The sequence below is a fragment of the Gorilla gorilla genome, chromosome X (genome assembly GCF_029281585.2).
Source record: "Gorilla gorilla gorilla isolate KB3781 chromosome X, NHGRI_mGorGor1-v2.1_pri, whole genome shotgun sequence".
Lineage (NCBI taxonomy): Eukaryota > Metazoa > Chordata > Mammalia > Primates > Hominidae > Gorilla > Gorilla gorilla.
Window position 1 is genome coordinate 13,348,426 of NC_073247.2, and position 14,326 is coordinate 13,362,751.

The 14,326-nt window shown below is 41.5% G+C and overlaps 1 protein-coding gene across 3 annotated transcripts in view; it reads left to right on the plus strand.

The window, feature by feature from the left end:
- The window catches only part of ARSF (arylsulfatase F), a 71,902-nt gene that overhangs the window by 37,291 nt on the left and 20,285 nt on the right, over nt 1-14,326 (plus strand). For all 3 annotated transcript variants that reach the window (XM_031005770.3, XM_055376370.2, XM_063702919.1), the window contains exons 5-7: nt 2,747-2,869; nt 6,099-6,522; nt 11,385-11,521. In XM_031005770.3, the coding sequence (XP_030861630.2) occupies nt 2,747-2,869; nt 6,099-6,522; nt 11,385-11,521 (684 nt within the window). The remainder of the gene's footprint in view (nt 1-2,746; nt 2,870-6,098; nt 6,523-11,384; nt 11,522-14,326) is intronic.

Sequence of the window (14,326 nt, forward strand, 5' to 3'; positions counted from 1 at the left end):
TGAAATGAGAAGAACGAAATTATCGTAAGCTCTAGTTGTCATGTTCTCATTACTTTTTAATTTATTACTATTATTTTGAGACAAGGTCTTGCTCTGTTGACCGGGATGGAGTGCAGTGGTATGATCACAGCTCACTGCAACCTCAACCTTCCAGGCTCAGGTGATCCTCCCACCTCAGCTTCCTAAGTAACTGGAACCACAAGTGTGCACCACTATGCCTGGCTAATTTTTTAACTACTTAGGGTATTGCTGTGTTCCCCAGGCTGGTCTCGAGCTCCTGAACTCAAGCCATCTTCCCTCTTTGGCCTCCAAAAGTGCTGGGATTACAGGCATGAGCAACTGCACCCAACCTGGTGACTTTTTTTGTTTGTTTGGTTTTTTGCTTTTGAGATAGGGTCTCCCTTTGTTGCCCAGGCTGAAGTGCAGTGTCACAATCTCAGCTCATCACAGCCTCAAACTCCAGGGCTCAAGCGATTCTCCCTCCTCAGCCTCCTGAGTAGCTGAGATTACAGTCACCCGCCACCATGCCCAGCTAATTTTTGTATTTTTGGTAGAGATGGGGTCTCACCATGTTAACCAGGCTGGTCTTGAATTCCTGAGCTCAAGTGATCGGCCCACCTCGGCCTCCCAAAGTGCTGGGATTTTAGGCATGAGCCACCGTGCCTGGCCAAAAGTAGCTATTTTTAAATGTGCTATTCAGTAGCATGTAGCTCTTTCCCAATGTTGTACAACCATCACCTCTATCGAATTCTAGAACATTTCCATCACCCACAAAGGAGATCTTGTCCCCATGAAGCAATCACTCCCCATTCCCCCTTCTCCCAGCCCCCGGTCACCAAGAATCCACTTTCCGTCTCTACAAACATGTCTGTCCTGGACATTTCACATAAAAGGAATCATACAGTATGTGACAGTCTGTGACTGGCGTCTGTCACCAAGCATAATGTTTTATGGTAGCCTGGGTCAGAGTTTCATTTATTTTTATGTTGAATACTATTCCCTCACATGGATTCACTACAGTTTCTCCATCCATTCATCAATTGATGGGCAGTCAAGATGTTTCTACTGTTTAGTGATTGTGAGGAACAACTATGAACATACATGTGCAAGCTTTTCTTTGAATACCAGTTTTCAATCCTTTTGGGTTCCTCAGGAACCTCAATTCTTTTGACATTCCCCAGGAGTGAAATTGTTGGGTTGCATGGTTCTATTTTTTTTTTTTTTTTCAGATGGAGTTTCACTCTTGTTGCCCAGGCTGGAGTGCAATGGCGCAATCTCGGCTCACTGCAACCTCTGCCCCTGGGTTCAAGCGATTCTCCTGCCTCAGCCTCCTGAGTAGCTGGGATTACAGGCATGCACCACCACGCCCAGCTAATTTTGTACTTTTAGTAGAGACGGGGTTTCCCCATATTGGTCAGGCTGGTCTCGAACTCCTGACTTCAGGTAATCCCCCTGCCTTGTCCTCCCAAAGTGCTGGGATTACAGGTGTGAGTCACCACATCCGGTCATATAGTTCTATTTTTAAAGGTGAGGGAAGTGGGCTTGGGGCACAGTGGCTCACACCTGTAATCCCAGCACTTTGGGAAGCTGAGGAGGGCAGATCAGTTGAGGCCAGGAATTCAAGAACAGCCTGGCCAACATGGTGAAACCCCATCTCTACTAAAAATACAAAATTAGCTGGGCATGGTGGTACATACCTGTAATCCCAGCTACTTGGGAGACTGAGACAGGAGAATTGCTTGAACTCAGGAGGCAGAGGTTGCAGTGAGCTGAGATCATGCCACTGCACTCTAGCCTGGGCAGCAGAGTGAGATTTCATGTCAACAACAACAACAACAAAAAAAAAAAGAGAGAGAGAGAGAAAAAAAAAGAAAAAAAAAAGCTGAGGGAAGTAGTCTTCGCTTGTGGGTACAGATGCCGCACTTTAATGCCAAATTATGTGGATTCCAGATAGCGGTTCTTGGAGGCAGAATAAAATCGCACATATCAACCCTACTGCCAGTCTGCTGACACTGACTTTGGACGAGAAGAAAGAAAAGGTCTTTTTTGGCTGAGTGCAGTGGCTCATGCCTGTAATCCCAGCACTTTGGGAGGCCAAGGCGGGCAGATCATGAGGTCCGGAGATGCAGACCATCCTGGCCAACATGATGAAACTCCGTCTGTACTAAAAATACAAAAATTAGCTGGGTGTGGTGGCGTGCACCCATAGTCCCAGCTACTTGGGAGGCTGAGGCAGGAGAATCACTTGAACCTGGGAGATGGAGGTTGCAGTGAGCTGAGATGGCACCACTGCACTCCAGCCTGGTGACAAAGCGAGACTTCATCTCAAAAAAAAAAAAAAGATCTTTTCTTAGTCTGTTTGGGCTGCTATAACAAAAATACCATAGACTGGGAGGCTTATCTACAGCAGACATTTACTGCTCACAGTTCTGGAGGCTGGAAGTCCAAGATCAAGGCATGCCAGATTCAGTGTCTGCTGGGGACCTGCTTCCTGGTTCATACACGGCGCCCTCTTGCTGTGTCCTCACATGGTGGAAGGGGTGAGGGAGCTCTCTGGGGTCCCTTTTGTAAGGGCACTGATTCCATTCTTGAGGCTCCACCCTCCTGACCTCATCCCCTCCTAAAAGCCCTACCTCCTAAGCATTACCTTGCAGATGAGGATTTCAATGTGCAAATTTTGGAGTGACAAAAATATTCCCTCTGTAGCAACACCTCCTCATTGTACTTTTTTCCACACTACGTCTAGGTATGGTTTCTAGTGGTAATAGACGTGTCATCCAAAATCTTGCAGTCCCCGCAGGCCTCCCTCTTAATGAGACAACACTTGCAGCCTTGCTAAAGAAGCAAGGATACAGCACGGGGCTTATAGGTAAGACACAAGAATTGGTGTTAGTCATTGATCATAAGGTAATCATGTCCTTTGTTCTACCCTTGATTTATGACTTTCTTGGAAACACTGTATTTTACAACGTCTTATGTAAAGGCGCAGTGGCCCATGCCTACAATCCCAGTACTTTGGGAGGCCAAGGTGGGAGGATCGCTGGAAACCAGGAGTTTCAGACCAGCCTGGGCAACATAGAAAGACCCCGTCTCTAAAAATATAAAATTAGCTAGGCATTGTGGCATGTGCCTATGGTCCCAGCTACTCCGGAGGCTGAGGTGGGAGGATTACTTGTGCCAGGACTTCTTTTTTTTATTATTATTTTTAAAACAGAGGAGTCTCACTGTGTCACCCAGGCTGGAGCACAGTGGCACAATCTCCGCTCACTGCAACCTCCATCTCCTGGGTTCAAGGGATTCTTGTGCCTCAGCCTCCCGAGTAGCTGGGACTACAGGTGCGTGCCACCACGACTGGCTAATTTTTGTGTTTTTAGTAGAGATGGGGTTTCATCATGTTGGCCAGTCTGGTCTTGAACTCCTGGCCTCCAGTGGTCTGCCTGCCTTGGCCTCCCAAAGTGCTGGGATTATGGGTGTGAGCCACCACACCTAGTCTGATTCTTCACACAGCTCGGTGATAGGAGATGTTTTCAAATGAATATATTACAAGAACATAAAATTTTTCTGGCTCTGCCTGCCCGCATAGTCTCTCACCGTGTATCCTGTCACCTGCCTCTTTATTTCACTAAAAATGGACCACACAGATTTTCTTCTCACTGCCAAGGATGATAGAAGTCCTCAGCCACCCAGTAGTTGGAACTCCAACTACTATTCCTGTTTGGGAAGCCTGGGTTTCAGCTGGTGTGAGAATAACATGCTATTTTAAATCCCTTCAGTTTTTGTAATACATCTGCTGTTGATAAGAGAAGGCAATCTCCGTGGGGTTGCAGGACAGGAAGCCTAAGCCAGTAGCACTGCCTCTCCTCTACCTATCCCCACAGGCACTCAGAGGTTGATGGAAGCACAGGCATTCTTGATGGGGCCCTCACCACATACAGGAAGCTGTTAATATTCCTAGTAGATACACATTATCGCAGCCTCTGGGGGTTTGCTGATCATCCACATGCTAGCAGGACTCACAGGCACCCTTTGGTGATCATTCAAGGTGTGGTACGTTTTACTGAATAAGTCCCTTACTTCGATCAGTTTTAATGAGAGCCCCTAGGATTTGCAGTCAGCCAGCTATTCATCCATCCATGCTGGTCCATCCTCCATGATTTATCTATAGCTATCATCGGTCATCTCTCTCTCTTTCTCCATCCATCCATCCATCAACCCATATATCTCTATGCATCTATCTATCCATCCATCTACCTGTCTATCTACCTGTTTGTCTATTGATCGATCCATCATCTATCATTTATCTATCATCTATGAATCTATCTACCCATCATCTATCTATCATCTATAATCTATTCATCCACTCATTCATCTATCATGTATCTATCTATCCATCTATCATCTATATCTATCTATTTATCTAGCCATTCATTCATCTATTTAGACATCTCTCTATCCATTCACCCATCCACCCATATATCTCTATCCCTGTCTATTTATCTATCTATCTACTCACCCATCTATCCTTTCATCCACCTACACATACAAATATGCTCCACCTGTCCTCCATCATTTATTTGTACGTGTCATATTTATTACATCTATGTCTCTATTGATATATACATACACATATGTATACATAGATGCATACTCCATAATTTATTTTTATCCATATCTTACCTGTCTATTCATCCACCCACAACACAGATCTATTCATGCATCTCTCTGTCTAATCACCCACTCATCCAGGTATCCATCTGTCCACCTACACACACATATATACATGCTCCATCTATCCTCCATCATTTATTTGAATCTGTCCTATCCTATCTTATCTATTTATTTATCTATCCATCTATCCAACTACTCACTCTATCTCTATCATCTATTTATCTATCTATCCATTCATCTATCAATCCATCTATCCATCATATCTATCCATTCATCTATCCTATCTATCTATCTATCCACCCATAGATCTCCATCCACCTATCTACTCACCTACTCAGCCACCCACCTATCTATCCATGCATCCACTTACACATACATACATGCCCCATCTATCCATCCATCATTCATTTGTATCTATCATATTTATCACATCTATGTCTCTATTGATATATACATACACATATGTATACATAGATGTATACACCATAATTTATTTTTATCTATCATATCCCATCTGTCTATTCATCCACCCACAACACAGATCTATTTGTGCATCTATCTAATTAGCTAGTCATCTATCGATCCATCCATCCACCTACACACACATCTATACATGCTCCATCTATCCTCTGTCATTTATTTGAATCTGTCCTATCCTCTCCTCTCCTCTATCCTATCTATCTATCTATCTATCTATCTATCTATCTATCTATCTATCCATCCATCCATCCAACCACTCACTCTATCTCTATCATCTATCTGCCTATCTTTCTGTCTACATATTATCTATCATCTATCTTTCTTTCTATCATCTCTATTTATCTAGCTAGCTATATCTACATATGCATCTGTTCATCTGTCTATCTATCTACCTATCTTTCTGTCTACATATTATCTATCTATATATCTACCTACCTATCATCTCTAGCTAGCTAGCTAGCTCTATCTATGTATACATCTATTCTTCCATCAACTATAACCTGCCTTGTCTCTGTGATGTATCTATTCTTCCATCATCTGTAACCTGCCTTGTCTCTGTGATGTATCTATTCTTCCATCATCTGTAACCTGCCTTGCCTCTGTGATATCTCTATCTTTGTGGCTATGACTTTGTCTTCTCAGTGAATGAGAAAATTTCTAGTTCATGTCATTGACAGAAACTCACAATTCTATTTTTCTCCCTTATTGTTTATCCTATCCTGTTGCTCACAACCGGATCTGAATACAAACTTCCTCTGTAAACTAAAGAAGAACAAAAAAAATGTGGCTAAGTGGCACTCGGATTTTTTAGAGGAAGGAGAATATCTCTGCTACTTTATTTTTGTGTATTAGCTGATTGTTTCACGTGAAGAATGCTCACATGGTCTTTGCAATGTGCTGGCATATGTTGACATATTGATGCGTAGATGTGTTTGTGTGTTTGGTTTTAGGCAAATGGCACCAAGGCTTGAACTGCGACTCCCGAAGTGACCAGTGCCACCATCCATATAATTATGGGTTTGACTACTACTATGGCATGCCGTTCACTCTCGTTGACAGCTGCTGGCCGGACCCCTTTCGTAACACGGAATTAGCCTTTGAGAGTCAGCTCTGGCTCTGTGTGCAGCTAGTTGCCATTGCCGTCCTCACCCTAACCTTTGGGAAGCTGAGCGGCTGGGTCTCTATTCCCTGGCTCCTGATCTTCTCCATGATTCTGTTTATTTTCCTCTTGGGCTATGCTTGGTTCTCCAGCCACAGGTCCCCTTTATACTGGGACTGCCTCCTCATGCGGGGGCACGAGATCACGGAGCAGCCCATGAAGGCTGAACGAGCTGGATCCATTATGGTGAAGGACGCGATTTCCTTTTTAGAAAGGTAAGCGGAATAATTACAAATTCATGTAATAATGATAATGATCTCTTTTTTAAAAGGACCTAGATAGATCTGTAGGGTGATTGTAGTTTATAATAATCTATTGTACACTTCTAAATAGCTAAAAGAGAATAAGTCAAATGGCTCTAGAATAAAGAAAAGACAAATATTTAAGGTGATGGACACCCCAATTACACTGATTTGAAAAAATAAATCATTTGTAATAATTCTCTACAAATTATATGAATGTATTAAATTGTAACGTGTACTCTTAAACTATGCACATCTATAATGCATTAATAAAAATAATAGGGGATGATGGTATTAAAAATATTGAGTTAGGAAATGGAATATTGCTAAATGGTGTAATAGGGTTAGATAAAAATATGAAGTGTATTGAAGACCAGTTGGACTCTTCAGTTGGTACCTAAAGCGGTGGTACCTTGTTTGGGCTCCTGTTATTAAAATCATGGCCTCTCTATTGGCTCTGAAATTTATATGTCGTCAGACCATGGACGCAGACCCTAGTAACTCAAACTCACAAATTGTTTACGTTAATTTACAATGCATCTTGTCATCATGTTAACTTACAAGAGGGAATATGTACATATACAATATGTACATACTATACTATATATGTATATATATAATATATTTTATAATATTTTTTGTCTGGTTCCCTGATACATATAGATATAGATAAATATATATATATATCTGGAAATCAGATGAAAAAAGTAAGTTTTCCATTGCATTATGTCCCTGTTGTTAAAAAACAACAAAAAAAAAGCTACTTGGGGAAATTAAAATCAGAAGGCTTCTCTTTGAGCATGTGATACGTAAGGGCTATTTCACGAATTGGATGAGGTAAATGGTCAAAGGTGATCGTTATAAAAACTTTATGCATCCAGAACACAATGACTGGAAATTTTCAAGGGTATCTATCCTCTAGTTGTTGGACCTTCTTTCTTTAAAAAAAGCCTGTGAACACATTTTTCATTTGCTTTTTCCATATTGATTGAGGCTTAATCTTTACCAATAGCCATTCTAGGATCTGGATTTTCAGGATGTAAGGTGTCTTGTGTACTCTGGTACACAGCTTTGTCCTTACTCTGTAGCCCAAGTGAAGGTGATAAATATGTAGTCTGGGGCTGGCAGCGGTGGCTCATGCCTGTAATCCCAGCACTCTGGGAGGCCGAGGAGGGTGGATCATCTGAGACCAGCCTGACCAACATAGTGAAACGCCATCTCTACTAAAAATACATATTAGTTGGGAGGCTGAGGCAGGAGAATCGCTTGAATCCGGGTGGCGGAGGTTGCAGTGAGCTGAGATCACGCCGTTGCACTCCAGCCTGAGCAACAGAGGGAGACTCTGTCTTAAAAAAAAAAAAAATGTTGTCTGGGAGTAATAAAGCCATATTTGCTCTGTAGATGCAACTGAATGCTTGGTGTCACTTAGAGCAAATCTTTCTGTTCCCTGGTACCTTTCCAAATGTGCAGAGTTCTATGAATTTTTACAGACAGAGCATCAATATGTGCAAATTAGCACCAACCACTCTGAAAGTATATGATAAGCAATCCTATTCTCTTCTGTCTGCCAGTTCATCTTCAAACATTCCCACACAGTTCTCCTTAGGAATTTACATGAGTACTTGAAGAACAGATCCTATGGTTGAGATGTACATTGTTCACCAAAACCTCTGTCGAGTTTCAAAAGTTCCATATGATCCACAATAACACAATATTGAATGGAAAAAACAATGGTGAAGAGGAAATATAAAGACTTGGACGTTGTGACAATAAGCTCATGGCTTAGGTTCATGAATGCTCAAAACTATTTTTATCTGGATTCTCTCTGTGTATGACTCTCCTACAGTTGCTATAACAAATCACTATAGGGCTGAGTCCAGTGGCTCATGCCTGTAATTCCAGCACTTTGGGAGGCTGAGGTAAGCGATCACTTAAGTTCTGGAGATTGAGACCAGCCAAGGCAACATATGGAAGCCATATTTCTACAAAAAATACAAAAAAATTAGTTGGATATGATGGCATGCATCTGTAGTCACAGCTACTCAGGAGGCTGAGGTGGGAGGATTAGTTGAGCCTGGGAGGTTGAGGCTGCAGTGAGCCGTGATTGCACCGCTGCACTCCAGTCTGGGCAACAGAGTGAGGCCCTGTCTCAAAAAATAAAAAAAATTACCACAAATGTAGTGGCCTAATGCAACACAAAGTTATTATTCTGCTGTTCTTGAGGTAAGAAATCCAAAATTAAACTTGTGGGCTAAAATCAAGATGTTGGTGGGGCTAGTTACTTCTAGGGGTTCTAGGGGAGAATCTGTTTTCTCTTTCTTCTAGTTTCTTGAAGCTGCCTGCATTCTTTAGCTTGTAGGGTTTTGTTTTCTGACTCAGACCCTTCTGCATCTCTCTTATAAAAGGACATTTCTGATTCCACTGGACCTACCCAGATAACCCAGGATAATCACTTTGTCTCATGATCCTTAATTCATTCCCATCTGCAAAAACCTTTTACCATGTAATATCACATGTTCACAGGTTTTGAGAATTAGGATGTGGATATCTTTGGAATGGGGCATTATTCAGCTGATCACTTTGACCATGACTCTTTATTTTGGCAGCTTAGTTTGGGATGGAAACTATTTAATTTTAAATATTTAATGTTCAGAGCTGTGCTTCCTCTGTAGGCTCTAGGGGAGGATTCTTCCTGCCCTTCCCCACTCCTGGTGGCTTCAGGCATCCCTGGGCTTGTAGCCGCATCACTCCAGTCTCTGCTTCATCTGCATATGGCCTTCCCCTCTGTGTTTGTGTCTCATCTTCTGTCTCTTATAACGACAATAGTCATTGGATTTAGTGCCCATCCTAATTCCAGGATGAGCTCATCTTCAGATCCTTAATTAATTACCTCTGCAAAGGTCTTGATATCCAAATAAGGTCTCATTCCAGGTTCTGGGCTTTAAAATATATGGACTTATATTTCTGGGGGCTACTATTCAATCTACTACAATTGTATCCAGTTTCTTCTGGAGGCTCTAGGGGAGGATCTCTTCTGCCTCCTCTAGCTCCTGGTGGCTCCAGATGCCCCTTGGCTGGTGGTTGCATTACTCCATTTCCACATGGCCTCTTCTTCTGTGCTTGTGTCTCCTCTTCTCCTATGGGGACAACATTATTGGATTGGGGACTCATCCTAATTCAGAATGATCACATCTTAAGTAATTAAATCTCCAGAGGCCCCATTTCCAAATAAGGTCCCATTCTGAGGTTTCAAGTGAACATGAATTTTGAGGGGTCCCTGTTCAAGACACCATGACATAAGTCTTGTTTTTAAAATTCATTTTTTAATTTCTTTATATTTTGATATCTCATCAGAGCAGAAATTTCCCAACGAATGACATTTGTGCTGTGTGTTTTCCTGGGTAGCTGAGGACTTATCATTCATGCAGATGGATTATCAAAATTAACAGTGGGTCAGCCTAGTTCCCTGTATCCTCATGTGAGAACCTACAGGGTGCAAATGGCTTGCCAAGGCATTCCTGTTTGTACTGGCTTATGGCTCGTGAAACTCTTGATCTGGCTAAGAAATGACTTCCATACCACTGTCTCTTGATGTATCTCAGGGTGTGACTCTAGTTTGAGGCTTCATGAGCAGTGAGAACATCCACCAAACAGAGCTGGATTTGACTTTTCGCACTCGCATGATATGGGAGGTCCGTGTTGGCTTGCAGTGTATTCTACAGCTGTCCTGGCATCTGAGAATCAAAGGAACTGTGATGGTGTCACAGGACTACCAGGTTCATATGCCTGCTGCACAGTAACATACCAATACACTGAGGCAGCAGGGTTTATGGCAGAGAAAGATTTAATAATTGCAGGGCAATTAGTGCGAACATGAGAGGAGACCTCAAATCCATCTTTTTTTTTTTTTTTTTTTTTTGAGACTGAGTATCACTCTGTTGCCCAGGCTGGAGTGCAGTGGTGCAATCTCAGCTCACTGCAACTTCTCCCTCCTGGGTTCAGCGATTCTCCCACCTCAGCTTCCCCAGTAGCTGGGATTACAGGAGCCCATCATCATATCTGGCTAATTTTTGTATTTTTAGTAGAGATAAGATTTCACCCTGTTGGCCAGGCTGGTCTCAAACTCCTAACCTCAGGTGATCCGCCATCTTCAGCCTCCCAAAGTGGTGTGATTATAGGCGTGAGCCACTGTGCCTGTCCTCAAACCCATCCTTCCAAGGAGTTCTGGGCTGGATTTTTTAGGGGAATCATGGATGGTCTTGGGGTCACTGATGGGTTGGGGTAAGAGGGAATGAAATCATCAGAATATGGAAATGGTATGCTTTGGTAAGTCAGCTTCTCATAGGGTCCTTCAGAGAAGCAGACATCAGCAGTTTCCCTGGTATGCACAACCTGAAAGATTATTGCAAATGGAAAACTTAACATTTCATGATGTTATGTTATCATCCTGTAACAGGATCTGTGTGATTCTAGAACAAATAGGTACCAAACAAGTAGGAATACATAGATGAGAGGGCAAGCTGACCTCAGAATCAAAGCTGAGTATGCTGCAAGCTTAGTTCATTTTGTTTCTCCCGCTCCCTTTCTCTCTGATTGATTTTATGAAGTTTATAGAGATGGTTTCAGTAGCATTACCAAAGGGGTTAGGGAGCAGTTGGGGTGCTGCAGGATCATGGAGTCCATTCTATGCAGGATGGGGCCCTTGGGTGGACCTACTCTATCTTCTGCAGCTTGGAGAAGAAGGAAGCAGGTCATGTCTATGAGAAGCCAAAACAATATTTTTCACATTCATAGATATTGAAAACTCACAAGAAGTTTCATTGATGTCTTCTCAGGCACCGTAAGGAAACTTTCCTTCTCTTTTTCTCCTTTCTTCACGTGCACATACCTCTCCCCACCACGGACAATTTCACTGGCACCAGCAAGCATGGCTTGTATGGGGATAATGTGGAAGAGATGGACTTCATGGTGGGTAAGTCACAGGACTTAAGTGGACAGAAACTAACGTGTTCTGATAGGACAGGACACCTGAAAACTGCTCTTGGTCAACCTGTAGAGTGAAGAGAATTATGCCTATGGGACAGAGTGGTCTGAGACATAAATGAGGTAATAGTTGCTAGCAACTGAGAAAGTCAGCAAAAAAACTATATGCATTTCCTCTCCTTTCTTTGCATGCTGTCCACTTATCAACTGGGGTCTTTGTCTACTTGACTGCATCTCCAGTGCTGGCCAGATAACAAATCAAGTCTTCTTTTCAAAAATTTCAACTCTTGTTTTAGATTCAGGGAGTACATGTGCAGGTTTTTTACCTGGGTGTATTACGTGATGCTGAGGTTTAGGATCTGATCAAACCCTTCACCCAGACACTAAGCATAGCACCCAATAGTTAGTTTTCAACCCTTCCCCCACCCCTTCCTTCACCCCTCTAGTAGTCCCCAGTATCTATTGTTCTGATCTGTGTGTCCATGTATACTTGATGTTATGCTCCCACTTATTTTGTTTCATTTTTAAAAATAAATTTTATTGTGTATTTTAAGATTCACAACGTGATGTTAAAAGATACGTATAGATAGTAAAATGATTACTATAGTGAAGCAAATAGTAATCATTAAGTAACATAATATAGTAATATTAAGTAATAGTAATATAGTAAGCAAATGTATCTATCATCTCACACTGTTACTTTTTTGTGACAAGATCAGCTAAAATCTATTTAACAAAAATCCAGCTGAGCACAGTGGCTTCCATCTGTAATCCCAGCACTTTGGGAGGCTGAGGCAGGAGGATCACTTGAGCCTAGGAGTTTGAGACCAGCCTGGACAACATAGTGAGACCCTGTCTCTACAAAAATACAAAAATTAGCTGAGTGTGGTGGCATGTGCCTGTAGTCCCAGCTACTTAGGAGACTGAAGCGGGAGGATTGCTTGAGCCCATAAATTGAGGCTGTAGTGAGCCATGATTGCACCACTGCACTCCATGCACTCCAGTCTGGGCGACAGTAGCTCCCACTTATAAGTGAGAACATGCAGTATTTGGTTTTCTATGTCTGCATTAATTTGCATAGGATGATGTCCACCACTGGCATCTATGTTGCTGCAAAGGACATGATCTTGTTCTTTTTTATGGCTGTGTAATATTCCATGGTGTATATGTACCACATTTTCTTTATCCAATCCACCATTGATGGGTGCCTAGGTTGATTTATGTCTTTGCTCTTGTGAATAGTGCTGTGATGAACATATGAGTGCACATGTCTTTTTTTTTTTGAGACAAGATCTCACTCTGTCACTCAGGCAGAAGTGCAATGACATGATCTCAGCTCACTGAAATCTCTGCCTCCTGAGCTAATGTGATTCTCCTGCCTCAGCCTCCTGAGTAGCTGGGGCTATAGGCACATGCTACTGCGCCGGGCTAATTTTTGTATTTTTTGTAGAGGCAAGGTTTTTCCATGTTACCCAGGCTGCTCTTGAACTCCCAAGCTCAGGTAATATGCCTGCCTCAGCCTCTCAAAGTGCTGGGATGACAGGCATGAGTCACTGCACCCAGCCCACATATCTTTTTGATAGAAAGAGAAATCATATTTTCAGACTCTTTAGTGACATAGCCAAACTTTATTTCAGGTCTGTTGAGCACCAATATCTTAGTTGGGGATTGGGAATTAACTGGTAAGTCAGAATCCAGTACCCTCATGAACTCATCCTGTAGAGAGAACAATGTAAATGGGATGTCCTAGGACTCACATGGTAAATGTATTGTTTAGCAAAATGGCTTTAATTTTCCAACATTAATGAAAGAAAACCATGAGTGAAACTCACATATGTGCAGGACACAAATTTAAAGTATAATATTTTCCAGACACAGATATTGTGAAATATATGTCACTAAATAGAAAGACGCTTTGGAAAATTAAGCCTGGAAGAAGCAAAGCCAATTTGCATAGTCTTAAACACATAAAAAATATGAAGTATTTAAAAATATAAATAATATTCAAACCAAATACATGAACATGAATAGATGTTTATGTAGGTATAAGTGTGTGTGTCTGTGTCTGTAGTGTTTGTGTACATATGTATAGAAACAGATGATTGACAGAGATAGATGATGGATAGATAGATGATAGGTAAATAGATGATAGATGGATAGATAGATGATGGATTGATAGATAGTTGATAGATAGATGATAGGTAGATAGATAGATGATGGATGATAGATAGATAGATAGATGATAAATAGACGATAGATGATCAATAGAAAGATAGATGATTAAGAGATAGATACATAGATAAACAGATGATAGATGACAGAGAGACAGATGATAGATTGATAGATTATAGATGGATACATGAATAGATAGATGAATAAGCAGATATATAGATGATAGATGGATAGATATATAGATAAGTACATGATACATATGACAGATGATAGATGACAGATAAGATAGGTGATTGATAGATAAGATAGATGATAGGATAGATTGACAGATACGTAGATGATAGGTAGGTAGATAGATGATAGATAGATAGATAGATAGATAGATAGATAGATAGATAGATAGATACATACATACATACATACATACATACATAGCTATGCATACCCCTCTTACTTTCTGCCTCCACCAGCACTAGTCCTTAAAGTTTAGATTCTTAATATTGCACTCAATCTCAAAAATCGTGGCGATCCTATTTTTGATTTGATCTTTGAAAATCAATGAAATAGGTCATTCAAACTCAGGCTGTGATAACTAAAAGACATTACTATTTGCTTTAAAAAT